This window comes from Melospiza melodia, unplaced genomic scaffold (genome assembly GCF_035770615.1).
Source record: "Melospiza melodia melodia isolate bMelMel2 unplaced genomic scaffold, bMelMel2.pri scaffold_369, whole genome shotgun sequence".
In the NCBI taxonomy this organism is placed as follows: Eukaryota; Metazoa; Chordata; class Aves; order Passeriformes; family Passerellidae; genus Melospiza; species Melospiza melodia.
This window is the reverse complement of record NW_026948689.1, coordinates 15,488-32,443: the sequence shown is the minus strand read 5'-3', so window position 1 is coordinate 32,443 and position 16,956 is coordinate 15,488. Positions and strand designations below refer to the sequence as shown.

General features: G+C 54.8%; 1 protein-coding gene across 1 annotated transcript in view; it reads right to left on the bottom strand.

The window, feature by feature from the left end:
- LOC134434437 (DNA (cytosine-5)-methyltransferase 1) overlaps positions 1 to 16,956 on the bottom strand; it is a gene marked incomplete at its 5' end in the record, with an annotated part of 39,848 nt that overhangs the window by 7,682 nt on the left and 15,210 nt on the right. Inside the window, 10 exons of the mRNA XM_063183094.1 lie at positions 1,310 to 1,487; positions 3,724 to 3,890; positions 6,089 to 6,230; positions 8,293 to 8,575; positions 9,746 to 9,880; positions 11,015 to 11,105; positions 12,235 to 12,427; positions 14,289 to 14,510; positions 15,766 to 15,939; positions 16,026 to 16,159. Of these exons, the coding sequence (XP_063039164.1) occupies positions 1,310 to 1,487; positions 3,724 to 3,890; positions 6,089 to 6,230; positions 8,293 to 8,575; positions 9,746 to 9,880; positions 11,015 to 11,105; positions 12,235 to 12,427; positions 14,289 to 14,510; positions 15,766 to 15,939; positions 16,026 to 16,159 (1,719 nt within the window). The remainder of the gene's footprint in view (positions 1 to 1,309; positions 1,488 to 3,723; positions 3,891 to 6,088; positions 6,231 to 8,292; positions 8,576 to 9,745; positions 9,881 to 11,014; positions 11,106 to 12,234; positions 12,428 to 14,288; positions 14,511 to 15,765; positions 15,940 to 16,025; positions 16,160 to 16,956) is intronic.

The window sequence follows — 16,956 nt, the reverse complement described above, 5'->3', positions numbered from 1 at the left end:
CCAACATCTCCACATCTTCCCAAAACCTCCACCATTCCCAAATCCACCATTCCCAAAATCTCCACCATTCCCAACATCTCCACCATTCCCAACATCTCCACATCTTCCCAAAACCTCCACCATTCCCAAATCCACCATTCCCAAAATCTCCACCATTCCCAACATCTCCACCATTCCCAGCACCTCCACCATTCCCAGCACCTCCACCATTCCCATCTCCACCATTCCCAGCATCTCCACCATTCCCAGCATCTCCACCATTTCTACCTCCAGCATTCCCAAAATCTCCACCATTCCCAGCATCTCCACCATTCCCAGCATCTCCACCATTCCCAGCATCTCCACCATTCCCAAAATCGTCACCATTCCCAAATCCACCATTCCCAGCATCTCCACCATTCCCAACACCTCCACATCTTCCCAAAACCTCCACCATTCCCATCTCCACCATTCCCAGCATCTCCACCATTCCCAGCATCTCCACCATTTCTACCTCCACCATTCCCAAAATCTCCACCATTCCCAGCATCTCCACCATTCCCAAATCCACCATTCCCATCTCCACCATTCCCAACATCTCCACCATTCCCAAATCCACCATTTCTACCTCCACCATTCCCAGCACCTCCACCATTCCCAAATCCACCATTCCCACCACCTCCACCATTCCCACCACCTCCACTATTCCCACCATCTCCACCATTCCCACCATCTCCACCACTCCCACGGTTTCCCCCATCCCGATTTCGGGCACGGGACCTGGTGGGACCCGGTGGGACCTGGTGGACCCCGTTCCCACCATTGCCACCACCGCCACCATTGCCAAATCCACCATTCCCAAATCCACCATTCCCAAATCCACAATTCCCAAATCCACCATTTCTACCTCCACCATTCCCAACATCTCCACCATTCCCAAATCCACCACTCCCAACATCTCCACCATTCCCATCTCCACCATTCCCAACACCTCCACCATTCCCACCACCTCCACCATTCCCAACATCTCCACCATTCCCAAATCCACCATTCCCATCAGCTCCACCATTCCCACCTCCACCATTCCCACCACCTCCACCATTCCCAGCACCTCCACCATTCCCACCACCTCCACCATTCCCAAATCCACCATTCCCAAATCCACCATTCCCAAAATCTTCACCATTCCCACACCTCCACCATTCCCACCATCTCCACCATTCCCACCATCTCCACCACTCCCATGGTTTCCCCCATCCCGATTTCGGGCACGGGACCCGGTGGGACCCGGTGGGACCTGGTGGACCCCGTTGGTTGCCACCGTTCCCACCTTGCAGATGTGGTCCCTGAGGATGGGCTGGTACTGGGAGCCGCGGATCTGCCGCTGGAACCACGACTGGGGCTCGCCGTTGTAGGAGATCTCCAGCGCCGAGGCGCCGTTGCGGATCTCGGGCAGGTCGGACATGGTGTCGCGCACCGTGATGGTGCGGAACGGGCCCGAGAACGTCCTGGGGGCGACACGACCCCAACCCCGGCGCTCAAAGAGGGTTCCCGACTCGGAACCCCCGGCACCGAAATTCCCAACTCGGATCTCCCAACTTGGAGCTCACAACTTGGAATTCACAACTTGGATCTCCCAACTTGGAACTCCCAACTTGGAATTCCCAACTTGGAGCTCACAACTTGGAATTCACAACTTGGAGCTCCCAACTTGGAATTCCCAACTTGGAGCTCACAACTTGGAATTCCCAACTTGGATCTCCCAACTTGGAATTCCCAACTTGGAGCTCCCAACTTGGAATTCCCAACTTGGATCTCCCAACTTGGAATTCACAACTTGGAGCTCACAACTTGGAATTCCCAACTCGGATCTCCCAACTTGGAATTCACAACTTGGAGCTCACAACTTGGAATTCCCAACTCGGATCTCCCAACTTGGAATTCCCAACCTGGATCTCCCAACTTGGAGCTCCCAACTTGGAATTCCTAACTTGGAGCTCCCAACTTGGAACTCCCAACTTAAAATTCCCAACTTGGAGCTCCCAACTTGGAACTCCCAACTTGGGATTCCTAACTTGGAATTCCTAACTTGGAATTCCTAACTTGGAGCTCACAACTTGGCATTCCCAACTTAGATTTGGCAGCTCAAAATTCCCAACTTGGAGCTCCCAACTTGGAACCCCCCGCTCAGAATTCCCCACACCGAATTTCCAGCTTGGAATTCCCAACACCAAAATTCCCAACACCGGAATCTCCAAGTACCAAACTCCCAAACCGGCATTCCCATCTGGGTTCCCGGTGTTCTCCGGTGTTTGTTCCCTGCTGTTTCCCGGTGTTTCCCGTGTTCCCTGGTTTTTCCCGGTGTTTGTTCCCTGCTGTTTCCCGGTGTTTCCCGTGTTCCCTGGTTTTTCCCGGTGTTTGTTTCCTGCTGTTTCCCGGTGTTTCCCATGTTCCCTGGTTTTTCCTGGTGTTTGTTCCCCGGTGTTTCCCGGTGTTTGTTCCCCGGTGATTCCCGGTGTTTGTTCCACAATGTTTCCCAGTGTTCCCCGGTGTTTGTTCCCCGCTGTTCCCGGTGTTTGTTCCCCGGTGTTTCCCGGTGTTTGTTCCACAATGTTCCCTGGTGTTCCCCGGTGTTCCCGGTGTTTCCCGGTGTTCCCCGGTGTTTGTTCCACAATGTTCCCTGGTGTTCCCCAGTGTTCCCGGTGTTCCCCGGTGTTCCCCAGTGTTTGTTCCCCAGTGATTCCCAGTGTTTGTTCCACAATGTTTCCCAGTGTTCCCCGCTGTTTCCCGTTGTTCCCGGTGTTTGTTCCCCGGTGTTCCCTGGTGTTCCCCGGTGATTCCTGGTGTTTGTTCCCCGTTGTTCCCCGGTGTTTGTTCCCCGTTGTTCCCGGTGTTTGTTCCCTGTTGTTCCCTGATGTTTGTTCCCCGCTGTTCCCCATTGTTCCCGGTGTTTGTTCCCCGGTGTTGCCTGGTGTTCCCCAGTGATTCCCAGTGTTTGTTCCCCGTTGTTCCCGGTGTTTTTTCCCGGTGTTTGTTCCCAGTGTTTGTTCCCCGCTGCTTCCCGTTGTTCCCCGGTGTTCCCCGTTGTTCCCGGTGTTTGTTCCCTGCTGTTCCCCGCTGTTTCCCGTTGTTCCCCGCTGTTCCCCGGTGTTTGTTCCCCGGTGTTCCCCGGTGATTCCCGGTGTTTGTTCCCGGTGTTCGTTCCCCGCTGTTTCCCGTTGTTCCCGGTGTTTGTTCCCTGTTGTTCCCGGTGTTTGTTCCCTGCTGTTCCCCGCTGTTTCCCGTTGTTCCCCGTTGTTCCCGGTGTTTGTTCCCCGCTGTTTCCCGTTGTTCCCGGTGTTTGTTCCCGGTGTTTGTTGCCTGGTGTTCCCCGGTGTTTCCCGGTGTTTGTTCCCCGCTGTTTCCTGTTGTTCCCAGTGTTTGTTCCCCGGTGTTCCCCAGTGATTCCCGGTGTTTGTTCCCGGTGTTTGTTCCCCGCTCTTTCCCGTTGCTCCCCGGTGTTTGTTCCCCGTTGTTCCCGGTGTTTGTTCCCCGCTGTTCCCCGCTGTTCCCAGTGTTTGTTCCCCGTTGTTCCCGGTGTTTGTTCCCCGCTGTTCCCCGTTGTTCCCGGTGTTTGTTCCCCGTTGTTCCCGGTGTTTGTTCCCCGTTGTTCCCGGTGTTTGTTCCCCGCTGTTTCCTGTTGTTCCCAGTGTTTGTTCCCCGCTGTTCCCCGGTGTCCCCCGCCGTCCCCGGGCCGTCACCCACCGGGTGATGTTGCTGACGAATTTCTTGTCGTCCACCACGACGCTGAGCTGGCAGGCGCGGGGCGCGAACACGTGCAGGGGCTCGGGGAACAGCGGCAGCTTCTCGCCGGGGGCGGCCGCCAGCACGATGGCGCGGCGGCGCGTCTGCGCCACGCCGTACTGCCCGGCCTGAGGGGACAATGGGGACACCAACACTGTCACATTGTCACCATGGGGACACCAACACCGTCACATTGTCACCATGGGCACGATGGCGCGGCGGCGCGTCTGCGCCACGCCGTACTGCCCGGCCTGAGGGGACAATGCCAATGTCACCGTAGGGACACCAACAGTGTCACATTGTCACCCAGAGAGGACACAGCCACCCCAGCACGATGGCGCGGCGGCGCGTCTGCGCCACGCCGTACTGCCCGGCCTGAGGGGACAATGGGGACACCAACACTGTCACACTGTCACCATGGGGACACCAACAGTGTCACATTGTCACCATGGGCACGATGGCGCGGCGGCGCGTCTGCGCCACGCCGTACTGCCCGGCCTGAGGGGACAACACTGTCACCATGGGGACACCAACAGTGTCACATTGTCACCATGGGGACACCAACACTGTCACCATGGGGACACCAACAGTGTCACACTGTCACCATGGGCACGATGGCGCGGCGGCGCGTCTGCGCCACGCCGTACTGCCCGGCCTGAGGGGACAATGGGGACAGCACTGTCACCGTGGGGACACCAACAGTGTCACATTGTCACCATGGGGACACCCACAGTGTCACATTGTCACCAGTGTCACATTGTCACCACGGGGACACCCACAGTGTCACATTGTCACCAGTGTCACATTGTCACCATGGGGACACCAACACTGTCACATTGTCACCACGGGGACACCAACAGTGTCACACTGTCACCGAGAGGGGACACCGACACTGTCACCATGGGGACACCCACAGTGTCACACTGTCACCATGGGGACACCCACAGTGTCACATTGTCACCATGGGGACACCCACAGTGTCACATTGTCACCAGTGTCACATTGTCACCATGGGGACACCCACAGTGTCACATTGTCACCACGGGGACACCAACACTGTCACATTGTCACCACGGGGACACCAACACTGTCACCATGGGGACACCAACAGTGTCACATTGTCACCAGTGTCACATTGTCACCACGGGGACACCCACAGTGTCACACTGTCACCATGGGGACACCAACACTGTCACACTGTCACCACGGGGACACCAACACTGTCACATTGTCACCACGGGGACACCAACAGCGTCACACTGTCACCGGTGTCACACTGTCACCCAGAGGGGACACAGCCACCCCACGGGACGCAGCCGGGGCCACCCCAGGGGACAGGGGACAGCTCCTGTGGTGGCCACAGGGGTGGGAACGTCCCCAGAGCCACCCAAGGAGCCTCGGGAGGGGACAATTCCTGAGGGGCTGCACTGGGAATGTCCCCAGAGCCACCCAAGGAGGATTTTTGTCCCCAAAAAAGGGGCTTCTGTCCCAAAAAAAAGGGTTTTCTCCCAAAAAAAGGGATTTTTTTTTCCCAAAAAAGGGGGGTTTTGTCACAAAAAAGGAGTTTTTGCCCCCAAAAAAGGGTTTTTCTCTCAGAAAAGGGGGGTTTTTCTCCCCAGAAAAGGGGGGTTTTGTCCCAAAAAAGGGGGTTTTGTCCCAAAAAAGGGGTTTTTCTCTCCAAAAAAGGTTTTTTTCTCTCCAAAAAAGTTTTTCTCCCTAAAAAAGGTGGTTTATGTCCCAAAGAAAGGGGTTTTTCTCCCCAAAAAAGGGTTTTTTCTCCCCAAAAAAGGGGGTTTTGTCCCAAAAAAGGGGTTTTTCTCCCCCAAAAAAGGGGGGTTTTGTCCCAAAAAAGGGGTTTATGTCCCAAAAAAAGGGGTTTTTCTCCCCAAAAAAAGGGATTTTTTTCCCCAAATAAGGGGGGTTTTGTCCCAAAAAAAGGGATGTTTTTCCCAAAAAAAGGAGTTTTTCTCCCCAAAACAAGGGGGTTTTGTCCCAAAAAAGGGGTTTTTCTCCCCCAAAAAAGGGGGGTTTTGTCCCAAAAAAGGGGTTTATGTCCCAAAAAAAGGGGTTTTTCTCCCCAAAAAAGGGAGGCTTTGTCCCCAAAAAAGGTCTTTTTCTCTCCAAAAAAGGAGTTTTTCTCCCCAAAAAAGGGGGCTTCTGTCCCAAAAAAAAGGGTTTTCTCCCAAAAAAAGGGATTTTTTTTTTCCCAAAAAAAGGTTTTTGTCCCCAAATAAATGGATTTTTTTCCCAAAAAAGGGGTTCTTGTCCCCAAATAAATGGATTATTTCCCCAAAAAAGGTTTTTTTCCCCCCAAAGTGCTCCGTACCTGCAGCACCCCGAAGGTGCACTGGTAGCCCATGCGCACGAGGCAGCGCAGGGTCAGCTTGAGCACCATGGACCTCTTGAAGGACACGAAGTTCCGGACGTTCTCCAGCAGGAAGAAGCGCGGCCGGTAATAATCGCAGTAACTGCGGGGACACCGGGGGGTGACACCCCAAAAATCCCATCCAGCACCCCAAAAATCCCCTGCATCACCCCAAAAATCCTCCCCAACACTCCAAAAATCCTCTCCATCCATCACCCCAAAAATCCCCTCCAGCACCCCAAAAATCCTCCCCAACACCCCAAAAATCCCATCCATCCATCACCCCAAAAATCCCGTCCATCCATCACCCCAAAAATCCTCCCCAACACCCCAAAAATCCCCTCCATCACCCCAAAAATCCCCTCCATTCACCCCAAAAATCCCATCCATCCATCACCCCAAAAATCCTCCCCAACACCCCAAAAATCCTCCCCAACACCCCAAAAATCCCCTCCATCCATCACCCCAAAAATCCCCTCCATCCATCACCCCAAAAATCCTCTCCATCACCCCAAAAATCCTCCCCAACACCCCAAAAATCCTCCCCAACACCCCAAAAATCCCCTCCATTCACCCCAAAAATCCTCCCCAACACCCCAAAAATCCCCTCCATCCATCACCCCAAAAATCCTCTCCATCACCCCAAAAATCCTCTCCATCCATCACCCCAAAAATCCTCTCCATCCATCACCCCAAAAATCCTCCCCAACACCCCAAAAATCCTCCCCAACACCCCAAAAATCCCCTCCATTCACCCCAAAAATCCTCCCCAACACCCCAAAAATCCCCTCCATCCATCACCCCAAAAATCCTCTCCATCACCCCAAAAATCCCCTCCATCCATCACCCCAAAAATCCCCTCCATCCATCACCCCAAAAATCCCATCCAGCACCCCAAAAATCCCCTCCATCACCCCAAAAATCCCCTCCATCCATCACCCCAAAAATCCTCCCCAACACCCCAAAAATCCTCCCCAACACCCCAAAAATCCCCTCCATCCATCACCCCAAAAATCCCCTGCATCACCCCAAAAATCCCCTCCATCCATCACCCCAAAAATCCTCCCCAACACCCCAAAAATCCTCCCCAACACCCCAAAAATCCCCTCCATCACCCCAAAAATCCCACCCAGACCCATGAGGGGACACCAGATGGGGTCTCACCCCAAAAAGCTCCTCCATTGCCCCGAGAAGTTCTCTCCACAACCACCAGGGGACTTCAGATGGAGTCCCACCTCCAATAAACCCCTCCAACCCCACCAGGAGAACACCAGCTGTGGTCCCACCTGCCCAGAACCCACCAGGAGAACACCAGCTGTGGTCCCACCCGCCCAGAACCCACCAGGAGAACACCAGCTGTGGTCCCACCTGCCCAGAAACCCCCTCCAGACCCACCAGAGGACATCAGATGGAGTCCCACCTCCCCAAATCCCCTCCAACCCCACCAGGAGAACACCAGCTGTGGTCCCACCTGCCCAGACCCACCAGGAGAACACCAGCTGTGGTCCCACCTGCCCAGAACCCACCAGGAGAACACCAGCTGTGGTCCCACCTGCCCAGAACCCACCAGGAGAACACCAGCTGTGGTCCCACCCGCCCAGAACCCACCAGGAGAACACCAGCTGTGGTCCCACCTGCCCAGAACCCACCAGGAGAACACCAGCTGTGGTCCCACCCGCCCAGAACGCCCCTGGAGAACCCACCTGAGGACATCAGATGGAGTCCCACCTCCCCAAATCCCCTCCAACCCCACCAGGAGAACACCAGCTGTGGTCCCACCTGCCCAGAACCCACCAGGAGAACACCAGCTGTGGTCCCACCTGCCCAGACCCACCAGGAGAACACCAGCTGTGGTCCCACCCGCCCAGAACCCCCCTGGAGAACCCACCTGAGGACATCAGATGGAGTCCCACCTCCCCAAATCCCCTCCAACCCCAGCAGGAGAACACCAGCTGTGGTCCCACCTGCCCAGAACCCACCAGGAGAACACCAGCTGTGGTCCCACCCGCCCAGAACCCCCCAGGAGAACACCAGCTGTGGTCCCACCTCCAAAAATCCCCTCCAACCCCAGCAGGAGAACACCAGCTGTGGTCCCACCTGCCCAGACCCACCAGGAGAACACCAGCTGTGGTCCCACCTGCCCAGAACGCCCCTGGAGAACCCACCTGAGGAAGGAGACCACCAGGGAGTTCTTGAACTTGGAGTAGGTGCGCGAGTTGAAGCGGTTCATGCCGCTGAAGCCCTGGCACGGGGGGCCACCACACAGCATCTCCACGTCGCCCTTCTGGGGCAGCTTCTGGCCCAAGGAGTTGGTCTTCTCGCCGGCCATGACCAGCTTGAGGAGCACGTTGCAGTCCTCGGTGAAGACCGTGGTGCCGGGGTTGTTGAGGCGGAACGCCTGCGCCGCCGGCTCCCACATCTCGATGGCCCACAGCGTCTCCGAGACACCTGGGGACACCACGGCCGCGAGCACCAGGGGTGGTGGGGATGGTCAGGGGTGGTCAGGGGTGGTGGGGATGGTCAGGGGTGGTCAGGGGTGGTCAGGGGTGGTGGGGATGGTCAGGGGTGGTCAGGGGTGGTCAGGGGTGGTGGGGATGGTCAGGGGTGGTCAGGGGTGGTCAGGGGTGGTCAGTGATGGTCAGGGGTGGGTGGGAATGGTCAGGGGTGGTGGGGATGGTCAGGGATGGTCAGGGATGGTCAGGGGTGGTCAGGGGTGGTCAGGGGTGGTGGGGATGGGTGGGGATGGTCAGGGGTGGTCAGGGATGGTCAGTGATGGTCAGTGATGGTCAGAGAAGGGTGGGAATGGTCAGAGATGGGTGGGAATGGTCAGGGGTGGTCAGTGATGGACACCGGGAATGGTCAGGGATGGTCAGGGATGGTCAGGGATGGTCAGGGATGGTCAGTGATGGTCAGTGATGGTCAGAGAAGGGTGGGAATGGTCAGAGATGGGTGGGAATGGTCAGGGGTGGTCAGTGATGGACACCGGGAATGGTCAGGGATGGTCAGGGATGGTCAGGGATGGTCAGGGGTGGGTGGGAATGGTCAGGGATGGTCAGTGATGGTCAGAGATGGTCAGGGATGGTCAGTGATGGTCAGTGATGGTCAGAGATGGTCAGTGATGGTCAGTGATGGTCAGTGATGGTCAGGGATGGTCAGTGATGGTCAGGGATGGTCAGTGATGGTCAGCCATGGTCAGCCATGGTCAGTGATGGTCAGAGATGGTCAGGGATGGTCAGTGATGGTCAGTGATGGTCAGCCATGGTCAGCCATGGTCAGTGATGGTCAGTGATGGTCAGAGATGGTCAGTGATGGTCAGTGATGGTCAGTGATGGTCAGAGATGGTCAGAGATGGTCAGTGATGGTCAGAGATGGTCAGAGATGGTCAGGGATGGTCAGCCATGGTCAGCCATGGTCAGCCATGGCCAGAGTTGGGTGGGAATGGTCAGAGATGGTCAGTGATGGTCAGCCATGGTCAGCCATAGCCAGAGTTGGCTGGCAGTGACCGCGGCTGGGTGGGAACGCCCAGGGCCGGGCGCCGTGACCCCCCAGCAGATCCTCCAAGCTCTGTGAGACCTCTCCCAGCCCTGTCCCACCCCAGCTCCAGCAGCCGGACCTCACCTGCCTGGTGGAAGCCCTCGGAGAGGCCTCCACAGCCCGAGAAGACGTCGAGGGTCCTCAGCTTGGGGGGCTCCTGCGGCCGCGGCGGCTCCTGCGGGTTCTGCTCGGCGCCGGCCGCGCGCCCCTTGCCCTTCCCTGCGCAACCGGCCGGCAGCGGCTCAGGGGCCGCTCTTCCTCCTCCTCCTCCTCCTCCTCCTCATCCTCCTCGGGGCTCAGACCCTCCCAGACCCTTGGCTGCCCCTTTGCACCCATTTGCTGCCCTTTTTTACCCATTTGCTGCCCTTTATTTACCCATTTTTCACCCACTTTCTACCCATTTTTACCAATTTTCTGCCCCTTTTTCACCCATTTTCTGCCCTTTTTTACCAAATTTCTGCCCCTCTTAAACCAAATTTCTGCCCCATTTTCACCCATTTTCTGCCCTTTTTTACCAAATTTCTGCCCCAATTTTACCCATTTTCTGCCCTTTTTTCACCCATTTTCTGCCCCAATTTTACCAATTTTCTGCCCCTTTTTTCACCCACTTTCTACCCATTTTTACCCATTTTCTGCCCCTTTTTTCAACCATTTTCTGCCCTTTTTTACCAAATTTCTGCCCTTTTTTCACCCATTTTCTGCCCTTTTTTCCCAAATTTCTGCCCACTTTCACCCATTTGCTGCCCTTTTTTCACCCACTTTCTACCCATTTTCACCCATTTTCTGCCCCTTTTTTCACCCATTTTCTGCCCTTTTTTCCCAATTTTCTGCCCCATTTTCACCCATTTGCTGCCCTTTTTCACCCATTTTCTGCCCCATTTTTACCCATTTTCTGCCCCAATTTTACCCTTTTTCTGCCCTTTTTCACCCATTTTCTGCCCCATTATCACCCATCTTCTACCCATTTTCACCCATTTGCTGCCCATTTTTCACCCATTTTCTGCCCCATTTTCACCCACTTTCTACCCATTTTTACCCATTTTCTGCCCCATTTTCACCCATTTTCTGCCCCTTTTTCACCCATTTGCTGCCCCTTTTTACCCATTTTCTGCCCCAATTTTACCCATTTGCTGCCTCTTTTCACCCATTTTCTGCCCCATTTTCACCCCTCTTCTGCCCTTTTTTACCAAATTTCTGCCCCATTTTTACCCATTTTCTGCCCCTTTTTCACCCATTTTCTGCCCCATTTTTTCCCATTTTCTGCCCCATTTTTTCCCATTTTCTGCCCCTTTCCCACCCGTTTTTCTCCCTTTTTCCCGTTTTTTTTCCCATTTTTTCCATTTTCAGCCTCACCTTTCCCCTTCCCCTTCCCCTTCCCCTTGGTCCCGGAGCTCCGGGCGTGGTTGGGAGGATCCTCAAAGCTCTTGGTCTTGGCGTTGTAGGCCTGGGAAAAAAACCCAAAAATCACCAGAACCCCAAAGTTTGGTCCATCCCTGGTGTCTCCAGACCTCCAGGAACCCATCCAGAACCTCCAGGAACCCATTGAGACCTCCAGGAACTCATCCAGACCTCCAGGAACCCATCCAGACCTTCAGGAACCCATCCAGACCTCCAGGAACCCATCCAGAACCTCCAGGAACCCATTGAGACCTCCAGGAACTCATCCAGACCTCCAGGAACTCATCCAGACCTTCAGGAACCCATCCAGACCTCCAGGAACCCATCCAGACCTTCAGGAACCCATTGAGACCTCCAGGAACTCATCCAGACCTCCAGGAACCCATCCAGACCTCCAGGAACCCATCCACACCTTCAGGAACCCATCCAGACCTCAAAACAAACATCCAGACCTCCAGGCACCCATTGAGACCTCCAGGAACTCATCCAGACCTCCAGGAACCCATCCAGACCTTCAGGAACTCATCCAGACCTCCAGGAACCCATTGAGACCTCCAAGAACTCATCCAGACCTCCAGGAACTCATCCAGACCTCCAAGAACCCATCCAGACCTCCAGGAACCCATCCAGACCTCAAAACAATCATCCAGACCTCCAGGAACCCATCCAGAACCTCCAGGAACCCATTGAGACCTCCAGGAACCCACCCAGACCTCAAAACAATCATCCAGACCTCCAGGAACCCATCCAGAACCTCCAAGAACCCATCCAGACCTCCAGGAACCCATCCAGACCTCCTGGAACCCATTGAGACCTCCAAGAACCCATCCAGACCTCCAGGAACTCATCCAGACCTCCAAGAACCCATTGAGACCTCCAGGAACCCATTGAGACCTCCAAGAACCCATCCAGACCTCCAGGAACCCATCCAGACCTCAAAACAATCATCCAGACCTCCAGGAACCCATCCAGACCTCCATGAAATCCATCCAGACCTTCAGGAACCCATCCAGACCTTCAAGAGCTCATCCAGACCTTCAAGAACCCATCCAGACCTCCAGGAACCCACCCAGAACCTCCAAGAACCCACCCAGAACCTCCAGGACCTCAAATTCTCCTCCAGCCCTGGTATCTCCAACCTTCTCCTCCTGCCCCGGGACCTCTCCTGGCCTCACCTCCAGGAAGTAGAAGCGGTCCAGGCCGCCGGCCGAGTACTCCTGGATGCTCTCGGTGAGGTCTTCTCCATAGACCACGGAGCAGCGGCCTTGGACGGCGCGGAAGTCCACGGTGGCCTCCTCGTCGCTCCAGTAGAGCAGGTTGATGTCGGCGTGGTAGCTCGCCTTGGTGGACTTGTGCGTGTTCTCGGGCCTGGAAGGTTCCAGAAGAACGTCGGGGTCAGGGGGGGACAACCCGAGGTGGGACCTCGTCCTCGTGGTGGGGCTGGAGACGCAAGGATGGAGGTGGGGTGGGGAGTGAAGGAGGTTGAGGTGTCCAGAGAGGTCCAGAAAGGTTCTGAGATGGTCAAAGATCTCCAAAGACATCTCAAGATGTTCCAGGAGACCCAAAAATGTTCTGAGATGGTCAAAGATCTCCAAAGACATCTCAAGATGTTCCAGGAGATCCAAAAATGTTCTGAGATGTTCAAAGATCTCCCACAACATCCAAAGATGTCTTCAAGATGTCTCAAGGTGTTCCAGGAGATCCAAAAATGTTCTGAGATGTTCAAAGACCTCCAAAGATCTCCAAAGACATCTCAAGATGTTCCAGGAGACCCAAAAATGTTCTGAGATGGTCAAAGATCTCCAAAGACATCTCAAGATGTTCCAGGAGATCCAAAAAGGTTCTGAGATGTTCAAAGATCTCCCACAACATCCAAAGACATCCAAAGATGTCCAAAGATGTTCCAGGAGATCCAAAGACATCTCAAGATGTTCCAGGACACCCAAAAATGTTCTGAGATGATCAAAGATCTCCAAAGACATCTCAAGATGTTCCAGGACACCCAAAAATGTTCTGAGATGTTCAAAGATCTCCCACAACATCCAAAGATGTCCAAAGATGTTCCAAAAACATCCAAAGACATCTCAAGATGTTCCAGGAGACCCAAAAATGTTCTGAGATGTTCAAAGATCTCCGAGGACATCCAAAGATGTCTCAAGATGTTCCAGGAGGTCCAAAGATGTCTCAAGATGTTCCAGGACACCCAAAAATGTCCCAAAATATCCAAAAATACCCCAAAAAATCCAAAGACATCCAAAGACATCTCGAGACACCCAAGAAGGTCCAAAGAGGTCCCACCAGGATCATCCAATCCATGGATTCCCACCACAGCTCCAGCACCGCTCGTGCCGCCGACCCCAAATCCTCGTCGATTTTGGGACCTTCTGCCCGATTTGGTGAGGAACCCTCGAGGATTTGGGGACAGAAGTCCCAATTTTGAGGCCTCACCAAGGGTGGGAGAACCCTCCTGGTTCTGGGACAACTCTTCCAGCTGGGAAGGTCCAACCAGGATCATCCAAACCACGAAGTCAAGGGAGAACCTCCAGAACTTGGAGCCACCAAAATCTCCTTCCACCACCAGCTCCAAACCTTCTCAAACCCCCAAAACCGCCCAAATTTGTCACCTGTAGAACTTGGAGATGCAGAGTTTGATGGGACCTCGTTGGGTTTGGTTCCACCACCATCTCCCAACCTTCCCAAACCTTCTCAAACCCCCAAAATGTCCCAAATTTGGCACCTGCAGAACTTGGAGATGCAGAGTTTGATGGGTTTGGTTCCACCACCATCTCCCAACCTTCCCAAACCTTCTCAAACCCCCAAAATGCCCTAAAACGCCCCAAAACGCCCCAAATTTGTCACCTGCAGAACTTGGAGATGCAGAGTTTGATGGGACCTCTTGGGTTTGGTTCCACCACCATCTCCCAACCTTCCCAAACCTTCTCAAACCCCCAAAATGCCCCAAAATGCCCCAAAACCGCCCAAATTTGTCACCTGCAGAACTTGGAGATGCAGAGTTTGATGGGACCTCGTGGGGTTTGGTTCCACCACCATCTCCAAACCTTCTCAAACCTTCTCAAACCTTCCCAAACCCCCCAAAACGCCCCAAAACCGCCCAACTTTGTCACCTGCAGAACTTGGAGATGCAGAGTTTGATGGGTTTGGTTCCACCACCATCTCCCAACCTTCCCAAACCTTCTCAAACCTTCCCAAAACGCCCCAACTTTGTCACCTGTAGAACTTGTAGACGCAGAGTTTGATGTCGGCCTCGTTGGGTTTGCCGTTGCCGCGCAGGCTGCAGAAGATGCTCTTGATGCGGCCCACGCGGAACGGGTCGGGCGCGTCCAGGTTGCTGCCCTTGATGTACTCCGAGTACTTCCGGTAGTGCTCGGGGTGCAGCTCCTCGTCCACCGCCTCCTTCTTGGGCCTCTTGGCCGGGCTGGCCGGCTTGACGCTGCCGAAACGGCGAGAAACGGCCCCAAAACGTCGGCATGGCCGGGTGGGGTGGAGTTGTGGGGGTCTCGGAGGGGTTTGATGGACTTGAGTTGGGTTTGGCCATCAGAAGTTGGAATTTGGGGGTCTCGGAGGGGTTTGAGGGACTTGAGTTGGGTTTGTCCATCAGAAGTTGGAATTTGGGGGTCTCGGAGGGGTTTGAGGGACTTGAGTTGGGTTTGGCCATCCAAAGTTGGGTGGAGAGTTGGAATTTGGGGTTCTTGGAGGGGTTTGATGGACTTGAGTTGGGTTTGTCCATCCAAAGTTGGAATTTGGGGTTCTTGGAGGGGTTTGAGGGACTTGAGTTGGGTTTGGCCATCCAAAGTTGGAATTTGGGGTTCTTGGAAGGGTTTGATGGACTTGAGTCAGATTTGTGCATCAGAAGTTGGAATCTTGGAGGGGTTTCAGAGCCCTGAGTTGGGTTTGTCCATCAAAAGTTGGGTGGACAGCTGGAATTTGGGGTTCTCGGAGGGGTTTGATGGACTTGGGTTTGGCCATCCAAAGTTGGAATTTGGGGATCTTGGAGGGGTTTTAGAGCCCTGAGTTGGGTTTGGCCATCAAAAGTTGGGTTTGTCCATCAAAAGTTGGGTGGACAGCTGGAATTTGGGGGTCTTGGAGGGGTTTGATGGACTTGAGTTGGGTTTGTCCATCAAAAGTTCGGTTTGTCCATCCAAAGTTGGAATTTGGGGGTCTTGGAGGGGTTTTAGAGCCCTGAGTTGGGTTTGTCCATCCAAAGTTGGAATTTGGGGATCTTGGGGGGGTTTGATGGACTTGAGTTGGGTTTGTGCATCAAAAGTTGGGTGGAGAGTTGGAATTTGGGGATCTTGGCGAGGTCTCCTCATCATAATTGGTTCTGTAATTCCATAATTCCAATTTGTCCACCAAAAGTTGGGTGAAGGTTTGGAATTGAGGGATCTTGGAGAGGTTTTAACTCCACAACTCCAATTCATCCCCCAAAACTTTGGGTTCAAATTTGGAACTCAGGATCTTTGAAGGATCTCCCAAACTTGAAATCTCCCATCCTGCAATTCCCAAATTCCAAACTCCAGCACCAGGACCATCCCACCAGGGCCACCAAACAAACCAAAACCAAAACCGGGGAAATTCTGATGCCAAATTGTGGAAATTCAGGACACCAGATCTTCACTGACGGGTGGGAAAAGCCCAAAAATCCCCCCAGAACCTCATCCCGAAGGTGAGGAGATCCTCCAACCCACCTGAAGGAGAAGGCATCTGGCAGCAGGTAGACGCCGTCCCCGACGCGGTACTGGACGCCGTTCTTGGTGGCCGCGGCGTAGAACATCTTCCCGTCGGCCTCCTCCAAGGGCTCGGCCACCTTGGGGATCTCCTTGTGCCTCACCTGGTCCAGGCGCGCGCAGCTCATGCAGAACCTGCCGGGACACCACCAGGTCCTCCAGAAGTCCTTTCTGGAGGTGGGAGGAAGGCAAAGTTTGGTGTTCTCCACCCAAGAACTGACTTGTACTTGTTGTCCTCGGTGGGCCGCGCGCCGGGCGGGCTCTCGAAGCGCGCGTACTCCTGGTCGTACCACATCTGGTAGAAGTAGGTCCTTCCGTCGTCTTCCACCATCTTGATCTCCGTGTCCAGCCCGCCCTGGAGGACAAAGAGCAGCGCGGTGGCCGGGCAGGTCCAGCTGTCCCCACCTCCGTGTCCCCACCTCCTGTCCCCACCGTGTCCCCACCTCCATGTTCTCACCTCCATGTCCCCACCATGTCCCCACCTCCATGTCCCCACCTCCATGTTCTCACCTCCATGTCCCCACCATGTCCCCACCTCCATGTCCTCACCTCCATGTTCTCATCTCCATGTCCCCACCTCCTGTCCCCACCTCCATGTTCTCACCTCCATGTCCCCACCTCCACATCCCCACCATGTCCCACCTCCATGTTCTCATCTCCATGTCCCACCTCCATGTTCTCATCTCCATGTCCTCACCATGTCCCCACCGTGTCCCCACCTCCATGTTCTCATCTCCATGTCCCCACCTCCTGTCCCCACCATGTCCCCACCACCATGTCCCCACCTCCATGTCCTCACCTCCATGTTCTCATCTCCATGTCCCCACCTCCATGTCCCCACCGTGTCCCCACCTCCATGTTCTCACCTCCTGTCCCCACCATGTCCCCACCTCCATGTCCCCACCTCCATGTTCTCATCTCCATGTTCTCATCTCCATGTCCCCACCTCCTGTCTCCACCTCCTGTCCCTACCTCCATGTCCTCACCTCCATGTCCCCACCTCCTGTCCCCACCTCCATGTTCTCACCTCCTGTCCCCACCTCCATGTCCCCACCTCCACATCCCCACCATGTCCCCACCTCCATGTCCTCACCATGTCCCCACCTCCTGTCCCCACCATGTCCCCACCTCCTCCTGTCCCCACCATGTCCC